Source organism: Dreissena polymorpha, chromosome 14, assembly GCF_020536995.1.
Source record: "Dreissena polymorpha isolate Duluth1 chromosome 14, UMN_Dpol_1.0, whole genome shotgun sequence".
Taxonomy (NCBI): Eukaryota; Metazoa; Mollusca; class Bivalvia; order Myida; family Dreissenidae; genus Dreissena; species Dreissena polymorpha.
The window spans coordinates 33487905-33509758 of record NC_068368.1 but is presented as its reverse complement, the minus strand read 5'-3'; the positions used below and the strand labels follow the sequence as shown (position 1 = coordinate 33509758).

At 33.2% G+C, this 21854-nt stretch overlaps 3 protein-coding genes across 3 annotated transcripts in view; all 3 read right to left on the bottom strand.

The window, feature by feature from the left end:
* LOC127858243 (putative inhibitor of apoptosis) overlaps window positions 1–21854 on the bottom strand; it is a 248756-nt gene that overhangs the window by 189290 nt on the left and 37612 nt on the right. The gene's annotated exons all lie outside the window — the stretch shown is intronic.
* The window catches only part of LOC127858244 (putative inhibitor of apoptosis), a 169910-nt gene that overhangs the window by 111511 nt on the left and 36545 nt on the right, over window positions 1–21854 (bottom strand). The gene's annotated exons all lie outside the window — the stretch shown is intronic.
* On the bottom strand, window positions 13641–18833 carry LOC127858240 (D(2) dopamine receptor-like). The gene is made up of 2 exons (XM_052395227.1): window positions 18691–18833; window positions 13641–16611 (listed from the first exon to the last, which is right to left on the bottom strand). Exon 2 carries the CDS (start codon window positions 16559–16561, stop codon window positions 15173–15175), a length of 1389 nt encoding a protein of 462 aa, XP_052251187.1. The 5' UTR covers window positions 16562–16611; window positions 18691–18833; the 3' UTR covers window positions 13641–15172.

Here is a 21854-nt window from a genome sequence, read left to right as displayed (position 1 = left end):
GCTTGTCAAATAATATGTTTACAATCCAATCATCTGGCAATCAATTAGCTTCTAGAAAGATCATAATTGGTCATTATGATGTGTATTATTTTATATAGGACCGTTATGAATGCAATGCTAGAACATACATCCGTGCCCCAAAATCACATTTTTCTTTGAAAAGATAAATTTAGTCAAACAGAAAGTGTTTGTCCTAGGCACCTTGGTTATACTAGGATTTTTCCATCTCTTTACCAACTTGTTACTACAGGGTCATTTACGTGTTTGAAGTTTATAACCTGTTTTAAGGCTAAAACAGTCAAGGGTTCTCTATTCTTTTGGAAGTAATCAATGCCATGTTACAAACACTTACTTAGATTACTGATTACGCTTGTGGATCATTCATAAACAAACATGTTGATACGTATTACATTTAGGACTGCTATTTTGTATGTTTACTTACTATATTGCTAAAATCTTTTTCCAGCTCGATGACTCATTTTTTAGAAATTGCAAACTGTCATGTGGACGAGCCCCTTCAGTTCATTTGATGCTATTGCAATTTGATGCGTATAAACTATATTGTAAACATATCGCATCTTATTTCGGTTTCAGTGTGTTTTCCGTTCCGGTAATGATGGGTTGATTGTTTGATTAGCACAAGCTACGAAATTTAGGTAGTTTGCCGATTGTTAAACATTGTTGCCTGCGTGATGGATAAAATATGATTGTGTCGGTATGAATAGGGTTTTACTCGATTTAACCGTGAGCGACACTTCGCGTAATTTGCATTATCCTTTGTTTCATGCACGATTTGAATCGAAGATTAAATTATGTTGAAATACATACGAATCATGTCATATTTTCATCCACGTTGCCCTTGGCTAGTGTGTTCATGAAAACATAAGTGAATCATTGTGTTTCCTTAAAGGTGGCTTTTCACAGATTTTGGTATGTTTTGAAGTTTGTCATAAAATGCTTTATATTGATAAATGTAAACATTATATATAAAAAGCTCCAGTAAAAATTCAAGAATAAAATTAAATAAAGAAAAAAAGGTAACCCTCAGCAGGACTCGAACCACTGGAGTAAATGTAGTAACCACTTAGACCACTCGGCCATGATCCTACCGGATACAATGCCAAATGTATTTTTATACTTTATATAAGCAATCCTCGTATTTTCACAGGATATAACAACAACAACAGAACTCTCCAAATTATTAATTCGTTTTGTGTTGCAACGCTTAATTTATTAATTAATAATTAATAATTAATTAATTAATTAATTAATTAATAATAATTAATTAGGGCCACTTAATTTAATAATTAATAATTTTCGGGATTTTAAATCGTCACAAGATGCATAAAATGGTTATTTTTGAGCATGGTAAATGTTCCGTTTTACTGTTTCCTCACAAATATCATAACTAAAACGAAATTTTGCGAATCTGAAACAACTTTTTTTCAATTTTGTCAATTTACCCAAACATGAAAATCAGATCATTATGTTCAGGTTAACTTTATATGTCTGTGTGTGTGCGTGTGTGAGGGTGTGTGTGTGTGTGTGAGGGTGTGTGTGTGTGTGTGTGTGTGTGTGTATGTGTGTGTGTGTGTGTGTGTGTGTGTGTGTGTGTGTGTGTGTGTGTGTGGTGTGTGTGTGTGTGTGTGTGTGTGTGTGTGTGTGGTGTGTGTGTGTGTGTGTGTGTGTGTGTGTGTGTGTGTGTGTGTGTGTGTGTGTGTGTGTGTGTGTGTGTGTGTGTGTGTGTGTGTGTGTGTGTGTGTGTGTGTGTGTGTGTGTGTGTGTGTGTGTGTGTGTGTGTGTGTGTGTGTGTGTGCGTTCATGCGTGCGTGCGTGCGTGCGTGCGTGCGTTCGTGCGTTCGTGCGTGCGTGCGTGCGTGTGTGTGTGAGGGTGTGTGTGTGTGTGTGATACGTTTTGCAAAGCCCTAAACAATGGATTACAAATGAAAGCTATTTGTTTACATAAGTAAAGCCTTTCATAAAGTATACTCTTGGTATTTGTGGGTTTTTGCTTTCTTGGTTTGTAGACGTCAACGAGTACATTTATGAAGCTTTTCTTCTAACTGGGCTACACTAGAGGCCGGGGTTCAAAGGGCTCTATACTAGGGCCACTACTATTTTGAATCTTTATAAATTATTTGTTTAATAACATGAAAATATTCGGCTTTTTGCTCGTGACACGTCCCTTTAAATTATTGAAGATGAGCCCGATTTATAGTGTAACTAGTGATATTGAGATCGATATACTTCTTTTTGAAAGTAGTTATCTCGACAAAAATGAAAATTCCCAAATATTTATTTAGGTCCAACACTTTATTAACAAATCCAGACGCTTTTTTAACAATCTATTACTGACTCAGTCACGACTTGCTGCTGCCTAATGTTTTTGTCCTTACATCCAATCATCCAACAATCATCCTTCATGATGAAATGTCTCTTTCCGAACGTTTGATACCAATAATGTATACTTATTGTTTTTGGCAATTCAATGAATTTTTTTAAAGCACACACATCTATTGCGTTAATTCTACTGTAAGGAGAGAAACTATATAAGAATTATTTATTTCATTTCAACCATATTCTTATAATGATTGCATTGCGCATGATTGATCTCCACTGTATTCGCCAAAAAATAAATATATTTAAACTAATCAAAACTATTCAATTATATATATTGGAATGCCATGAGGCTTTATTACAAAACGTTATGCACATTCTAAGTAATAGAAAATAAAAACAAATTGCACTCTAAAAAAAAATCATATCATAATTAATATAGTTTCTTTTGAATTAAGATACCATATAAAAACCCATGAAAAAGACGTCGGACCTCGGACATGTCCGACAAAATATAAAATTAATTGGCAAGATACAGGGAAGTTTCTGCTAAAGTAAATATTAAAGGAACAGTTTACTGAATGAAAATCTAAAAGGTTATCAAAAAGATTTTTTTAGAATAAGTACATATACATGGCCCAAGAAGTGGTGAAATAGTGCAAAACATCCTTAATTAATCAGAAAATCTGACATATGTATAATGGGAGCTTGGTATTTTGTGAGCAAGCAAATGCCCGGATGTTGATGTTATTTTTTGATTGGCTATACGTTTATTTATGATATTGTTTTAATTAAGGTTATCATAACATCATTACGATTTTCGAGACTGAACGATCTTTTTCGGTTTCCGGTTCCGGTGGAGAAGGACGTGATTTAAACGTGTTATGCTGTGATTAAAACTCAAATATTTGTGTGTGTGACGTTGTATGTGTATGTATGTGACGCTGAGATAAATATAAAATTCACTTGCTGGTTACAACCGAACACATGTAAGCGTTTGTATGCGCTTTAGTTTTTTGTTTGTCTCCTGCATGATCTAAAGTTGAATTGCTTTGCAAATGACATCACAAGCTGATATACATATGGGTAACAATAGAGTGCTATCCGTAATGTCCCAGACAACTACGGCTAAATGTAAACAGTATTCGTGATCGTAGATCATGGATATTAGAGCTCAAGGCGAGTACAAACCGTTGTCGCTCAAGGGCAACACAGAGTTGAAAGTTACCGTCAGTGCATCTAGTGTCGTCATCTTAACGTTACTGCAGGCAAGTGAAACACATTATGAGGTTGATACAGACCTTGGGTCTTTCACAGAATACAACAGACTTGTTGACCTGTACAGATTCATGCCCGGTGATATGTTTAAGACGTCACTTATGTTAACAAATGCTGGAGCAAACACGTTCCCAGCTCTTTGAGGCTTTCAAGTCAACCAAAGACTTCCTATCCTATCCATACTGCGAACTTAAGCGGTGAGTGTTCCGTAGTAAGGGGGACATAATTGCAATTAAACTTGCTAATGCTATATACGCTCTTATCAGAGTGATGGAGGGCGAAGACTACTCCACAATAAGGGAAATTATAAGCGGTTCTTCCAGATCCAAGACTGTATCCCGCGTCACACAGATGTCGACTCCAATGTCAATATCGGAAACAACTATTAGTGCTGCGTTCAACTGCAATTGTGTTCTGGAACTTAAAATACTAAAATACAACGTATCATCCTTGCAGGCGGACATGCTTCTCATGATACATTTTACAAAAACGATCAGATCCGTTCCCTGTAGATGGACAATGTATGCGACAGTGTCAGCAGCATTTCAAAAAAGGACACACTGGAATGTAAAAGAGCCATACAAACTGTGACAAACTTCTATATTTTCAATATTGAATCCATAACGTAAATCGCAGTATAGAGAGCGCATTGCGAGATCTGAATAATTTCGTACATTCACATGGTGTGGTCAAAATATTAAGTGTGACACGCATGACCAACCATTCCGCCTAGAGGATGCAACATGCGCCGCAGTGTATAATGCTACTAACTTGCATTTCCAAAATACTTCATGTAAAGTCGATGCAGGTGTGAACTTCTTTACATATGGGTGCACAGATACTACCGAGATATGTTCCGACAGTTCCAAGTCGCATGCTTATCATTCTGCTTCGACTATAGGTCCTGAGACCCACGAAGCGAGGCTAAATTGCAGATCAGATGAAAAGTGCGCATGACCAAGAGTCAAACCGAAAATCGACTCGTGCAGAACCAGTTGAATGTCACTTTTAGGCATTTGATTTGCAACCCTCTTTTCTCTGTCTTACCCGTTACCCGTGTCGAGAAATTGCTAGTTCTTTAAGCCGTTTTAGAATACAGACTTGAAACTGACACATAAGCGCTCAGGCGAAATGTGCCGCAATTGGTGTAGGCAAGGCCGTCCGCGTTACTCTAATAATGAACAATACAGACAATACAAACATGCAAAAGTTGACTTCCGGAGACAATTCATATCGCGGAATCGTACCGAAACATCACACGTTGCGTAAGGTATAAATGTATAATATCAGAAGTCTTCAAAATTTAACAGGGGAGCAGGCAGGGAAGCAGACCATGACCATTCCTGTATCTGACTTCCATCAACGTCCTTATTAAAGAACTGACGGAGACTGGGTACGGTCTATGCATGTTTAATATGAGAATTTGTGCACCGATCGCGAATGATATTATTTAAATATCATTACTCCGTCGTGTGCTGCAATCCATGATGTCATTTTGTTACAAGTACTCTAAGCAGTGGCGGTTCGAGTATAACTCCGAGAAGTGTGGCGTTTTTGCATTTTGCAGTATAAGAACTGTCGTGAAGGAAATAGATATATGGAAAAACAACAACTAAATGAAGTTAAGGTGTACAACCAGCTAGGTCTTATATGCGAAGTGTCACTTTCTAAAACCAAATCACTACGCGACGTTAGCAAAAATTCGATAAACGTTCCTATACATACTATATAGTGGGTTACACCCAGAAAGATGCCCAAGTGCTGGTTCTAATTCAAAGTCTCTTTGAAAGATACCTATGTATTGGTTCTGTATCATATGTCAAAGTCTCCCTAAAGATGATAAAGTACTGGTTCTAACTTTTATGTAAAAGTCTCTCTAAAAGTTGCCTTTGTACTGGTTCTCACGCATATCTAAAAGTCTTTGTGAAAGATGCTCAATCACTGTTTTTAACTAATATGTCTGAAAGACGCACATGTATTGGTTCTTACTCATATGTCAAGGTCTCTCTGAAAGATGCACATGTAGTGGTTCTAACTCATATGCCAAAGACTCTCTGAAAGACGCCAATGTACTGGCTCTAATGCATATGTTAAAGTCTCTCTGAAATACGCAAAGAACTTGTTCTAATTGATTTGTCAAAGTCTTTACGATGTCCAAGTACTGGTTCTGAAAGATGCCCATGTACTATTTATAACTCGAGTGTCTCTATTAGAAACCCAAGAACTGGTTCAAACTCAAATGTCAACGTTTTTCTGAAAGAGAACGATGCACTGGCTTAACGCCAGCGAATGTTTTTATTTATTATAAAGTATCCGTAAAAGGATATTTCCGAATTGAGAAAAAATTACAAAACTTCAGACTACCGTCTGAAAATTTCGCAAAAGAAAGGAATTTGGCATCATTTCGGCCAAAAGCCCATTTTCTACAAATGAACAAATAAAATGCTTGCTTTACTTACTTGTAATATCTGATTTAAAAAAAACATCTCTCGCTGCTAGTTTGAATTGATTTTGGTAAGTAAACATCCAAAACGATGTAAAGCATCATTTTAAGCCATATTGATATAGAAATCCATATTGAATATTAATATTTATTTTATTTGATGTCTTAAATTCCATATTTTTAAATTGTTATATATGTTTCTTTGAAAGGTTTGTCAGATCTGTGTTCAATCACGTATCGTTTACATATTTACAGCGGAATAACTCGACGTTAAAATAATCAACAATGGAACACAGTGGTGTTGTAAATTTTAATGCCGCAGTTAAAATTGATTTTTGTCATAACAGAGAAATCATTCAATGGAGTTAATTCAAACATGTTTGTCTTTTAAATCATTTATCTTATGTATAAATATGGTTTCTAGACGCAAATGATAATTTGTTATCAACACTCTGGCGAAGTTGCATTCACATTCTATTTTACTGGGTAAAACCGGATACGCGAATTTTAATACGGATCTCGTGTATGTAAAAACTGCCTCCGAAGTGTTATTATTGTCGGTAAACTTTCAACTCAGGAAATAAAACAAGGCATCTTTCAATTTGATGATTTTTCCAAAACCTAATTATTCCTTCGATCGTTAACCGAATGATAAACAATTATAGCTTACTTTCAGTTCGGATGAATCAATAAGCCTGTTTGCACTGCTATGTAATATAACTGACGTGGCTTTGTACATAGTGTTAACTATTCGTGCGTGGTTGTTTCTTACACATGCCGGTTTTAATATTAGAGCGACCAACTTGATATAATAAATTAATGTATGTTCGTATGCATGGATAGCATGATGCGTATTTTTTGCAATATATATATGCGCTTGCTAAACCTTATAACATCAGGATTTATTTACGTTGATTTGCTTAAGTTAAACTATGAAGTTAAGTAATAATGCAACAACCCGGAGACGTGGGAATGTTTTGATTGTCATCACTCAGTTGGGTGGTCAGTCAATAGCACTTGTTTTTCTGTTTCTCGAAAATTCAGTTTTCTCATGATATCATGAGCATGCTCGGATTTACGATCAACGAATTTGGAGAGACAAGAGGAAAGAAAGACGAAAAATCAAATATGAAGGAAATAAAAAAATTAAAATGAAAATTCGCATGCTTACAAGTTCTCAAGAATGCTTGTATCTAACATAATCTTTATTTGTTAGCTTGTTACTTGGGAGGAAACTTATTTCGGTCAAAAGGTCGAATATTAAAGTAACTAGGTCGAGTTACATGAAATTTGTTTCTACATCTTTAGAAGGCTGTCACCTACAAGTATTTAACTGTGTTTGTTGCTTGCATCGGATGAAAGGAAGACGGCGACTGATCAATTAGTCAAAACAAAATTGTATCATGGTCTCGAAAAATTGCAATCGATTTCTACATTTCTTTTTTTTTTACATTTAGACCGATGTGCTTTTAGGTTCATTAAGATAGTGAGAACTTATTTCGTTGTGTGTCTTTATTGCATCAAACAAAATAGAGCGAAAACATATGTTCCTCATTGATTATTCGTGGTAAATAAAGTAAGGGTATGTTCTGGTATTAAGTACATCATTTAATGCGAAAACATATGTAGATGCAAACATTGACACATTGTTTAAAAAAGAATAAATCATATTGATTTGTCATTGATAAACCATATTATTTACACTAAAAAAATGCGCCAAGTAAAAGGATTTGGCGCCCCGAAACCGGATTTTTGCACAAATGATATACAAAAATATACTCTGCATTACCGTTTAAATTCGGATGCCCCATATTTTATTAATATGTGTTTTGTCTTCGCCGTGTGGTTTGTCCTGTGTCCTGTTGCAACGCATTTGTATGTAACAAAAAGCAATTGTCAGTAACAAAAGATATCTCCAATTCCGTTTAATAATGACGACAATCCCTTTGTAACATTTGTAAAATTTGTAAAAACATTAATAAATAATTTACTTGTTCATAAATGGGCTGGTATATGTGGTAACATATGTGGTAATATTCAGTTTTACAGTATTAGATAAGTACCTTGCTGCATCTCTCACATAGCAACCATGGTATAATGTTAATGGTAAGTGTGTTGCACAAAGTGTTAGCCGTGGATTAGGGAGTGATTGCTTAATACAAAACATTGTTGGTTTTCCGTTTAATCCATATTAAAATTATAAAAAATTAATAACATTAAACTAATCTCATTCGTGCAATGTCTATGATATTTTAACTGGAGCAGCAATCTTCTTAATACAATCAAGTTCGTGTGTTAATAATGTCGATTTCGGGGAAATGCTCAGCTAATGCAACTGTATAAGTGGAAATATGTTTGCATTAGAATTAAAATTATAAATGGAAACCTTTTTACAATAATTTGCTACAATGACTTTATGGTCATAAGATAATTATGAAATGGGCAGTTAAAGAAACCGTCAACCACGAATCAAGAAAAAAAATAATTAAATACCGTATTTTTTTACAATTATTAGTTTATATTGATAAATATATCACGACTGGTGAATTACATTACTTGAAAAAAGTTGTTAAGTTTTCATATGTTCATATATTCGGTAGTAAAATTGTACTGGGTATTTGTACCAAATACTACCGGTTAACTATAAGTAATGCAAGTAGATTGATCATCATCGTCACGTGGTTAACCCAGGAATGCAAATTGTGCATGCGAAGTGAATTGTATATATTTTATATATAAAATGATCTTCTTGCGTTATTAATATAGAGTTTTTATCGTTTTGTCACCTATTTTCGCGATTTACTTTCGATTGCACATCGCGAAATTGTATTACTGAATATACTGAACATATGAACTTTGTAATCGTTGAAATATACCAGTCGTGATAGTATAATCTGTATAAACTAATAATTGTAAAACATATGGTATTTTAGAAATTTTCTTTTTTCGTCGTTCGTGGTTGGCGGTCTCTTTAACAATTACCTCTTTTGCAGTATGTTAGTTGTTTAATAGTTTATTCGCTATATTTCATGTGATGTTGGGTTGTCTTTACACAATTGTATTGCATGATATAATGTGTAGTTGGCTAGTATTTATACAGTTACATTGTATCATTTCCTGTGTTGTTGGCTAGTATTTAAACAGTCACATGTTATCATTTCCTGTGTAGTTTGCTAATATTTAAACAGTTTCATCGTATCATTTCCTGTGTAGTTTGCTTATATTTTAACAGTTACATGTTATTATTTCCTGTGTAGTTGGCTAGTATTTTTACAGTATCATGTTATCATTTCCTGTGTAGTTGGCTAGTATTTTTACAGTTACATCGTATCATTTCCTGTTTAGTTGGCTAGTATTTTTACAGTTACATTGTATCATTTCCTGTGTAGTTGGCTAGTATTTTTACAGTTACATCGTATCATTTCCTGTGTAGTTGGCTAGTATTTAAACAGTAACATCGTATCATTTCCTGTGTAGTTTGCTAGTATTTAAACAGTTACATTGTATTATTTATTTCATGTGAAGTTGGCTAATCTATAAATAGTTATATTGTATCATTTATGTGTAGTTTGTTAGTCTTTTAATAGATGTATTGTATCATTTCCTGTGCAGTTGGCTAGTTATTAAACAGTTGCATTGTATCAAAGCCTGTGTAGGTGGCTAGTCTTTAAACAAAAATATAATGTCATACCTTGTGTAGCTGGGTAGTCTTTAAACAGTTGTATTGTATCGTATCTTGTGAAGCGGGATGTCTTTAAACAGTTGTATTGTATCATTTTCTGTCAAGTTTGGTAGTCTTGAAACAGTTGTATTCTATCATGTCCTGTGTAGTTGGCTAGTTTGTAAACAGTTGTAAAGTACCATTTCCTGTGGATTTGGCTATTCTTTGAACAGTAATTTTGTATCATATCCAGTATAGTTAGATAGTCTTTTAACTTTTGTATTTTATCATTACCTGTAAAGTTTGTTGGTCTTTAACAGTTGTATTATATAATTTCCTGATTACATGGCTAGTCTTTTAACAATTGTATTGTATCTTTTCCTGATTAGTTGGGTAGTCTTTAAACAGTTGTATTGTATCATATTCTGGCTAGTTTACTTGTCCTGAAACAGTTGACGCACTCCACTGAGTATGGGTATTATACCTGCAGGCTACTAATGTAGCTAATCATGGCTGTTATGGACGCTGGGCAATAACTCGTTAACGCTGCCACTATATCCGTAAGATATCAGATCAAGATATGGTATTTCCTGAAATAAAACACTTGCATAAGATACGATTGCCATTTAAAAGCAGTGCCTACTCATGATAGCATTTGCATTATTGAACACTTCTGTCGTACAAAGTATGCCACATGCATGCACTTACTCACATCCGTTGGTATTTGCAAGCTTTAATGTTCTTTGGTTTTAATGTACTGTAAGGAACTATGTTTCCAGCATGTTTAAATTATATGTTTTCTCTAGCAAAACATCAGAATCTAAATAATGCAAAGAGTTACTAAATATAATGTATACAAATTATTGAAATAAAATACAAATATCATCGAAAGAATTCTTTAACGAATATGTCTTCTTCATTGTTTTTCTGAATCATACATCTACGGTCAATAGTCGTTAGTTAAAAATATGGGTCATTTCAACGGATTCAAACACAGTCGTGGAACCCTTTTTGCATGTGTGTCTTATATTTTCAAATTATAAGAGATTTTAATTTAGTATGTCCAATACAAATGCGTTCAATAATTGCTTTACTACGCTTCCTAATATCTTATTTTAAAAACTTGGTAATTTGGTGCGAAAATGGCCATTTGCTAATGGACTCTATTTGTAAGCAGGTGATTAAATATATCTTGCATCCAATCCACTTTTGCAGAGCCTGAATGTCATTGCAATGTGCAAAAAGGAAACAGCTGTTTAATTGAAAAGATAACCTGAGTAGATCGGATTTGTCAAACAGATATTACTCATGCAAAAATATTTCCGTATGAATGTCTTTTCTAACATACTTAATTTACAATGTAATAGAAATGCATAATTTTGCACTTTTAAAGGTTTCATAGTTTTCAGTTACCATTCACAACTTTGCAAGTGCTACACTCCATTACACGGTAGATCATATAACAATCCACCACAGCCATGTACAAAAATGAAAAAAAAACATAACTAGGATTGCTACTTCATCTTAAATGCACATTTTATGTTTTCATTTTAACAGTTGATGTATCAGAATGAATTTAACCAACAAGCGTCATGTTACTTCGTGAAATGTATTTTCAAAAGTACCGTGTAAAAAGCAATACAAATTGTTCCGCGTCATGCTAAAACGGGTCTAATGCACCATTCTGAAAGGTGGCCCGAGAACTGCATGCACAGTCGCACAGAATTGACAGGAAACTTTCCTGACCGCAACAAGCTCGCCCAATAACCGTGGTCTCTTCAACTGACAGCGTAGCTCCTGACCATACTGTGCTGCTATCAAATTGCGATTGTATCCATCAAAACAATAGAATAATTTTGAACATAATTAAATTGGTGCATATCGTTGTACACATGCAGATAACTATTGCAGTATGTACATTTCAATCAACAATATATATACTAAATACCTGGTTAAACGTTGCTTTAAATTGAGTCATATAACACCAATAATAACAAGTACCTGTGTCATTTATGTCCTTTCTGGACACTATAGATTTATATAAACAATTAGTATTATACCACGAACACATTTCTACAAATATGCGTGAAGTTTAAGTTCGCAATCGGTTCGCAACATACTGATAACGTGTATTCACTGTCGTAAAGAATACGCATTAAGGTCTGTCTGATCGTCTAACATTAAAAACGAATCAAAGACCTTTGCTCGGTGTGAAAATATGTTGAACTTCCACGTAGGTTGTTTCTTCGAAGTGTTAATAAGATACAAGAACTATATTAATCTTATTATTGTCAACGAAAATGCCCCTATTTTCACTCTAGCACTTATATAAGCGTGCTGTTGGTTTTGCTTGGTACATTGAATATAGTTAATATAAATCCATAAATATGCGCGAACACACCGACCTTTGTATTCAGTCGTGATTACCAATATTCATAGCTTTATATGGATGTGCCGTAAACGGAAATGCAAGGATGAATCGACTTCCTAGTTAGGTTCAGCATTAAAAGGGATGTGCTCTTATAATGTTTTATATTATAAAAATCAATGATGATTTGTTTAATGTTACGGACTCCAAACATGAAATACGATTGTTTTAATAAATCAATCAAAATATGCTTTCGATGTAAACAAATAAATCGACTAAAGAAAATGTACTTTGGAATCTTTTTGAGTAACATAACGTGTGAACAAATACTTACAAATAGGCACTAGTGCTCGGGATGACAATTACTATTTCCAATAAACATTTACGTTTACAATACCGTCTTTAAAGGTATATTTAAACGTAACCAAAAAACATGTATGTGAAGCGATTTATTTAAAGATAGGATATAACAGTCTCAGGAAGATTTATGGTTGACCCATGTACATTTCATTTAATGTTAAATAGAATCAAATGAAAACGAGGTGGAAGTATAAACGGGTCTCCATAAAAACGATTACGTGTGTGTATACGTTCGTGCTTGCGTGTGTGCGTACATCTTGACGATACATTTTGTATCATGTTATTTGGTTTTTGTCACTTGAGTCAAAAAGAAGAGCCTGGTGTTTATGTCCATGATTCAGACATCTACATGTATAAGCAATATCCATACAGACCTCTATAACATATCAAAATTATGCATTGTTAAAGATCCATTTCCTTCCTTTTACCTACATGCCGTACTTGAAGAATAGCAAACTAAGTTGCAAGAGAAGACGATTTTACGATTGAAACGTGAAGTTATATTCAGAGCAATTTACAATAAATGTGTAATTTGTCTGTGTATTTGGCGAGCCTTTGAACAGTTGCATCATTTCCTGTGCAGTTTGCAAGTCTTTAAACAGTTTTATTGTATCATTTTCTGTGTAGTTTGCAAGTCTTCAACCAGTTGTATTGTATCATTGCCCTTGTAGTTGTGTAGTTTTTAAATAGTTGTATTGTATTATTTGCATTAACGGTATACTCTGATCGGTTTAAGTATTGTGTCATGATCAATAGTAGTCATTTCCGTAATCACGTTGGGTAATTTTGCGCACAATTAGCGTTTTAAGTTACGTACAGTATATTGAAGTTCCGCATGAATTATGAAAATTCTATCATACACAAAAGATTTGAAATAATTATTGTCAATTAAAAATTAAATTATTACTGATATTATAAAACTATAACCACACATAAACGGCTTTAAAATTATCATTATTGAACTTCCATGCTATAATTATAATTCAAATGTTCAACGATCAGTGGTTGTGTGACCTCTAGGACAAAACGATAATCGATCGTTTCATGTCAAGGTATTGCATAGACCAAGACCGATCCCTTGTAAGTTGTTCAGTTGTTCGTAACACAAACAGTTTGCATAATCTCATGTTGGCAATTTTAACATATTTATTCCAACAAAACTTAGGACATAGCAACGAAGCATATCAAGTAATGTAATAAACTTAAATATAAATATATCAAAACAAGCGAATTTTTAACAAAATATAATAACAACAGCTTTGTTTATACCAAGGTTTGTTGTTTAATTAAAATGAAGTGATAGGATAGCAGACATTACATATATGGCATATAACAGTCATTAATTTATAGCGTAACATATCAAACCTTATAAACTAGTGATAGTGAAACCTTTCTTTAATTCATGAAGCAAATAAAACACTTTACCGTACCCTGTAAAAAAACGAACGATATTTGTCTTCGTGTCTATACATGCCAGTATTACTATTTCATTATTACGTGACTGTCTTGTAGAAGTGTGACAAAGATCAATTGTTACGGATTATTTTTCACTTCAAAACATTCTTAACGATTTAGATACATGGATTACCAGATATGTTAATGCATAACCTGAATAAACGTCAAACAAATAGTAGAGTTATTCCGATAAAACAATACAAATGAATAATATGAACACGCGATCAGAAGGCATGTCTCAATTAAAAGAAATAGACAACACACTAAATATAGATATATATAACAGCAAGTTTTGAAAAAAATAACGTAAGATTAAAGCATTTACAACTTGTAGCAATTATATAATTTACTAAGCCGATTAAGGTATCATATGCAATGTGATTCAATGTGGTCGAGGCCAAAGTTAGCTTTTTTGTGTAGTATGCGAGAATGTCGATGTAATAAAGTTATAACACAGACAACTACTTTAAAGACAAATACATTTTCAGGCATACACTATCGCTCAAATGTATTTATCTGACAGCACATTCTACATGGGGGTAAAGGCCTTCACAAAACTTGGCAGGTAAAACAACTATCGGCCGTAAGTAGACATAAAATTATACGAGTTTGAAACCAACGAATAAATAAGCACATGTTATATTAGGAATAATGTATATCATTTGAGAATTATAACGTCTAAACTAATAATGTGAAACTCATGCACAATTCATCCACAAAACTTCAAAAAAGCTTGAAAATGCTTCAAACGAAAATGTGAAGGTAATCATTACAATTATAGAATTGTGCATGAAAAACGATGATCATCAAACCACATAACATTTAAACATATTATGGTTTGTTCTTATTTTATCATTATTTTAACGTTATCGTTGTCTTATTTTTCGTATGTATATTATACATTTTACGAATAATAGTTGTCTTTGCATCACAATATTTGTTATACTCACTTAATGCTTAACGTTTAAATTATATAGTCAAGTCTTAGACTTAACAAACATTTGTTTCATCAACTTTGACATTTTATCAAAACAATGTAAACATACAGTTCAAAATATGAACATTATTTTAATTAAAAGGCTTATCACAACAGTGAAAAAAACAACATAAATAGTGCTTACCGTTTAACAAATTATCACAATAGGTACAAAATCAGGAAAACAAAAGTTCTATGAGAACCAACTGTATTATTTATAGACGAAATGCAACCACCCGTTACATTAAACTATTTAACTCAATCGCGTTTGTTTTGTATTTCTCAGTTTTTTTACTAGTGTGTAGTTGGCCGATCGAGGTTAATCGTTCTTCTAGGACTAAACCTTAAAAGCTTACAAATGAAATTCTTAAGTTCACGTCGAAATTTAACATCCCAAAAGCTGTAGATAAACGGATTAGCAACATTATTAAGAACATATATCCGTAACAAGAAGTCATAGAAGCAGATGTGTGATTCAGACAAACCCGTCCAAAAGTCTGAAACCACTGCATCCATCACAGAGACGGCTATAAATGGTAAATACGTCACGATGAAAAACACGGTGATAGTCAGCATCATCATCGTTATCTTTCGTGAATTGCGCTCTCTGGCAACTGACCCTTTTGCTGTATGACGTGTAAGACTGCTTGCAACTGGCTGATCATGTTTTATTTTGTTTAAATCTAATTCAGGCTTTGTTTTAAGACTTATATCTAACAGTATGTCTGAGTGTATACTTAAATCATCGTTTGCTCTCACAGTTGTTACCTTCGACTGTGGTTGATTGTTCGCGATAACTCGTTCAGCGGTAATCTCAATATTTGATAAATCGGTTGAATTAAATGGAGATTCAATGACACCATTTACATTTGTTGAACCATTGCAATGCAAAGTATTTACAGCGCAGTTGTTTTCATTTCTAAGCCGCTCTGTTTCAACTTTGCAACAAAAGCATCGCCCGACGGATTTATGGATTGTGATTTGAAATCGGGTAGAACGATGTATTTTTAGGCAAATACGACTATAAATAATAATCAGGAACAATACTAAAATGATAAATAAAAGCATAATAAATCCAAGATATCCAATTCCCAAATACGAATTGCTAGATACACTGTATATGTCTTGTATAAAGCATTCTACTCCAGTTGTATTTGTTTCATATTTGTTTAATGGCACGGATCTAGGGCCATATAAAATCGTATATGGCACTGAAATCACGATAGCTAAGCAAACTACAATGACGCAAGCTTTTATTGCACCAAAATCCACAATCTGTCTTTTCAGAGGTCGACATATTTTTAAATAACGGTCGAGTCCAACCAAAAGTAATATTAGAACCGAACTCAAAGTGCATGCACTTATTAAAAAACTTAATGTTTTACACGTGACCGCACTCTCATATTCAACAATATGTGTCATGTCATAAATATGGTAAGCCATACCAACAGTACACACCGACACATCCGCCATTGCTAGTGATATAATATACACCCTTGCACTGGATCTTTTGAGCTTTAGTTTGTAGACCACAGCTACACAGGTGTTACCAATTAACCCAGTAATCATCAAAACGACCAGAATAATCAACGTAGGCTGATACTTTTCCTTCTCTAGATCGTTGATTGCCTTCATGTCTACCTGACTGGAGATGTTTGTCGTAACCTTCGAAGAATTTGGCATGGTTGGTAGTTCACAGGCATATACTTGGAATTTAAGTGTCAGCTTCCATGCTAAAATCGGAATACAAATCGCTGACTAATATGTTTCACACCTGCATAAGATTATCGTAATTAATTTTTGACGTTAACAATCCTTAACAATAGCTCGCACACGCTTCCACTTTATCCGTTCGATATCGGATATTAGGTGAATATTTCATATAAAAAAAAAAAATTGCAAGAAATATAATTGCTATCATATTATTAAATACTGGTTACTCGTGATAACATTTGCATTCTAGCAATATTGTGTGAACAAACGCACAAAACAAACGAAGTAACAACCGTTTTTATATATGAACTATTTTAACAGCATGTTGAAAATAAATGCAAGTTTTGTTTCAGTAAATAATACAGTATTTAGTTTTGCAAGGATAAATCAAATCACGTTCACTAAATATATTAATTTGAACATATCTGTATTCATGTACACCGTATCGAAAGAGATACAAATGGATTCGAACAAAAAAATGTTAGAATAGGTATAATATTTTTGTATTTATACATCGAGAGTGAAACGTAAGTTTAATATGATTGGCACTATAACGGAATATTAAAACAGATTTGGCAAGTTTTGCATAAAATATGTTAAGAATGCACATTATGATAGCTTTTTATTAAATATGTTAAATACAATTAGTTTAACGCTTAACAACGCCTCTTAAAATCTAGCTTTGTAAACCTGATTATTTGGTGAGAAAATGTCACAGCTCCAGTTTCGAATATATAAAAGAAGGTATTGGAAAATACAAACTATCCCCAATACTTGTATAGAGCCTATACGGCATTGTAATATGTTAATATGAAACAGCTGTTAAATTGAAAAGGTAACCTGATAAGGTTTCTTTTGTCAAACATATATTACTCATTTCAAAAATAGTTCTTTATGAATGTATTCTCTATCATAACTAATGTACCGTGTTTACTTGCTACAAGTTGTAAGTGCATTTACAACGCTATCATTGATTTTCATTTACACGCCTTTACATGCTACACTGCATTGCATGTAAGAGCAGAGGACAATCTGTATGTATAAAATAGAAAAACACCGCATAAATGGGAGTCACTACCTTATATGCAACACAAATGTATGAATTGATATATTTCCTTTTATTTCTCTGGCCTTATTTAAACATCTATGCCGAGAAACTTCTTGAAATATTTTTGCAACAGTACCATTTTACATTACTAAAATATGAGCGTCGTCATGTGCACATTCGGCTAGAGTAGCTCAAGAATAGCCTGTGCTGTCATGCAGTATGGTTAGCGGCTACCATGTCCTCTATTAACGCTCGAACAGATCGGTGGTCTCATCAAATGAATGCGGAAGTCCTGACAAAACTGTACTACGGCGCAGACTGGTATGGAGCTACGCTGGCCTAATAAGACATAAGACCAATCTTCGTATGACGCGGGTCATGTAATCTTCGACAATGTACCAGTTTTAGAACATAAAGTCACTATACGACTGTGTTTGCAGGTGACTATTTTAAATGTAGTTGTCTGTTGTAACGCTGATTTCAAAAAGATGAAATTTAAAATTACTATTTAAATAAAAGAATAACTGACAATGTGGTATATTACTCGTTTTGTGATTGTCTGACAAACATGTTCCGGGATTACTTCGTGTTATCAAAAAAAGTTGTATAGTTGAACGACTTGTTAATCAACTTCATAAATTTATAAAAAATGTATATATCTCCATCAAAACCATTTACAAAATTGAATATAAATTAACAGGTGTATATCGTTGTTAACGTGTACATTAAGATATCATTTTGTACATTGTATTTGCTTTAACAGCCTGGCTAAGAATTCCGCTAAAGTGAGGTTTACAGGAAAGAAAATTAAAACTTACTTGTAACTAAAATTATCTTATCCTACGTGTGACTTAATTTATCTCAATTAACATTTGAAGGAATAATGAGTAATGAGTCTGATGGAAATACACCAATGAAAAATGTGTTTATTCTTCTTTCATGTTCAGTAAGCTTTTAAATCGTAAACACTCTGGGTACGTTTATTTATTGCCGTAAGTTATAAACGTGAAAGTCTCATAGATCTTATAATATGAAAAATCAAATCAATTACCTTTGGTTTTTGAGTTAAATCCGTTTAAGATCCACGTATGTTGTGTCTTTAAAGTGTAAATAACAGAAAGTTTGAATAAGTGTTAAACGGAAATAGCATCCATTTTCATTATATCAGTATAAGTGCGCATGGTCCTTATTACGTGGTGCATTGAAAATAGTTAATAAATATTTGCGCACACACCGGTCTTGATATCAAGTGGTGATAGCCGATATTTATAGCTTTTTATGCATGTGTTGTAAACGGCAATGTTCAAATGCCTTTACTACCTGTTTATGATTAGCGGTTTAAAGGGATGTGCTGTTCGAATGTTTATGCTATGGAAACCAATGTTGATGAGTTTATTTTTACGGTCAACAACGACGAAATACAAACTATCAAATAAATAAATCAAATAAATTATGGTCCGGATAGCCAAACAAACTCGAATTAAGAAAAGATGTTTTGGCATTGTTTTCATGTCAGATTATGTAACAAAATATTAAAACAAGTCAATGGCGATAGTTTTATTTTTCAATAGTAAAATTAGATATAAATAAAATTCTACATAAACAATAACATGATAAAAAGCTTATGTACATGTAACACGCGTACGTTATTGTGCAACGAATTCTTTAACGATAGGATAGAACAGTATCTGGAAGGGTTAGTTTTCACCCATGCAAATTTCATTAAATGTTGAACAATACCAAATGTAACCGAAGCGGGAATATATTAAATGGATCTTCATAGCTAACACTTACGTCTATGCATGGTGTTTTCATAGATTTACGTGTGTAATGATTTGAAAATTGGTAGCTATAACTTATTATTTGTTAAACTGTAAACATTCCTCTCTAAATTAAAAAAAAAATCATTATGGATAAATAATTTACTTCTAGGCTTTATATTTCGTTCAATTACATGTAAAATGTATATTTAATATTAATATTGTGTGTATAGTCAATTGAGTTGTTATCATTATATATCAGGTTTTAATAGTCTTTCATGACTTAAATAAGACCTTGGTGTTTCTATGCCATTATGCAAACTGCACGTTTGTTATTCGATATCCATGAAAACGAGTACGATGTTGTCCGGTAATCTTGCGCAGTTAATGATCAATTGGTTTAAAAACATGTTCTTTTTAGAAATTGGCAACAAAATATCTAAATTAATTATGAAAATAATAAGTTCATGTGCTTATTAACACAAAAATATCTAATTAATTCAGTGAAGAACTGTCCGATTTGATTTCAAAACAAACATGACTCACCTCATTTTCAAACTATCAGAGTGTCCGGTAATCTTGCGCACTTTGTATAATGACCTTGTTTAGGCAAAATTTCCAAAATTGTAGACATATGGTGTCCAATTATTGACAAAAAGCATTCCAGAAAAATATTTTTAAAATCAGTTTGTAAAACCATTGAAATTAAATGTGGATTTCTTGTGCAGTTTTTGTTCACTACAAATCAATAAATAATATAGTCACTAATAATAGTGTACAATTAATAAAAAAAGTACTGGTATGCGTGAAAAAAAATGCATAACAGGTTTGATACCACGATCATGCTTCCATAGTTTACAGAAAATATCAAGATTAGGCCATTGCGCATGCGGAGATAATACCAAATTGGTTTGACAGAATGGCGGGAAATAATGACTATGTCGTCTGATGCGATATATTTTTATGGCAAAAAATACCAAAACTGATCGGATATTGTGCAATGGAATAATAAATTACACGTTGGATATATGAATTCATAATTTAAAGTATGAAAACGCTAAAGACTGCAGGGAATTTGTGATTCATTTTGAATTTTTCGTAAGAAGGCCAGTGTTTACGATGTAAAGGGTTGACGCAACCGGTGTTGACATGAAATGATCGAAATTAATTTTGCATGGAAAACGTAACTTTTAAATCCGTTAATTCTTTAAAATGTGAAATTCCATCTTTCATCACTAAAGAAAACCATTCGTCGTCTGCGAGATTCGCAAATGCGAAGTGCGCAAGATTACCGGACGCGCAAGATTACCGGACTTAACTGTATATCATGCCAGAATGATAGAATATTAGATCGATGTCCTGCTCATGACTTACAGTCCGCACAGGCTAATCAATAACAACTCTTTCCGCCAAAACAGGATTTTTTAAAGATGAGACTTCCTTTGAAGAAAATGTTCCAACGAAGCGGAAAGTGTCGTCCCTGTTAAACCTTTGTAGTCCGCAAAGGCTAATCAGAAACTACCCTTTTCTGAGATAACAACTGAGATATCACCCCAGTTGTTAAATTATCATTGTCAATACTGAGTACGATATGCGGCGCTGATTCGTATTCGCATCATTAGGCAACATCTCTTGTTTTGTGATTTTTTTGTAAATGTTTATAATGATGTTATTTTTTTCCGTGCATTTAGAGATGCGCTCTTGAAACTTCAACATATAATTTAAGATGAAAATATCACTAATATGTTTATTTATGGGATATTTATTAATTATCCAATTTGCGGGAAACGGCTTAAAATATTTAATAATAAAACTATCATATGAGTAATAATTCAAGGTTTGTTTTTAAAGCAAACGTTTAAAAATGCTATAAACAAGTGTCACCTCACCAATGAGCTAATTTATAATCTTTAGAGGCAAAATCTAATGGTCTACATGTGTTTATTTTGATATCTATGTTTGTTTATTATTAAACACACCGGTATTTTTTGTTTACAAATATTTTTAGTTATAAGTGTTATTTTGAGTATTCGAATGTGTTACAGACATTCAGATGTTGAATGTGAAAAAACCTAAAATATAAGAACATAGCTATTTAACAGAACTGTGAACACATCCCTTTACTACCTATTTGCATAATGCGTTGGGTACTTTAAGCTCAATTTTGTAAGAGTGATAAATAGTTGTTTGGCCGTATCCGTATCCATAATAAAGTTGACTCACAAAGAACGTTTCAGGTTACAAATTGCTGGTTGAAATAAAGTATTAGGTATCAGTATCGTAAATATGTTAATATTTATGACAATTAAAACATAGTTTGATGAATGGAAATTGCATCGATACTAGTATTCTGTTACATTATCATTGTAGTATACAGTTTTGTTGAGGATCAACATTTAAGTTGTATATAAAATTGATTGGTTTTACGATTTCCGTTCACTATTTATTTATCGCT

Excerpts from the sequence above, each read along its gene's own strand:
- LOC127858240 (XM_052395227.1), bottom strand. The coding sequence starts at position 16,561 with ATGCCAAATTCTTCGAAGGTTACGACAAACATCTCCAGTCAGGTAGAC.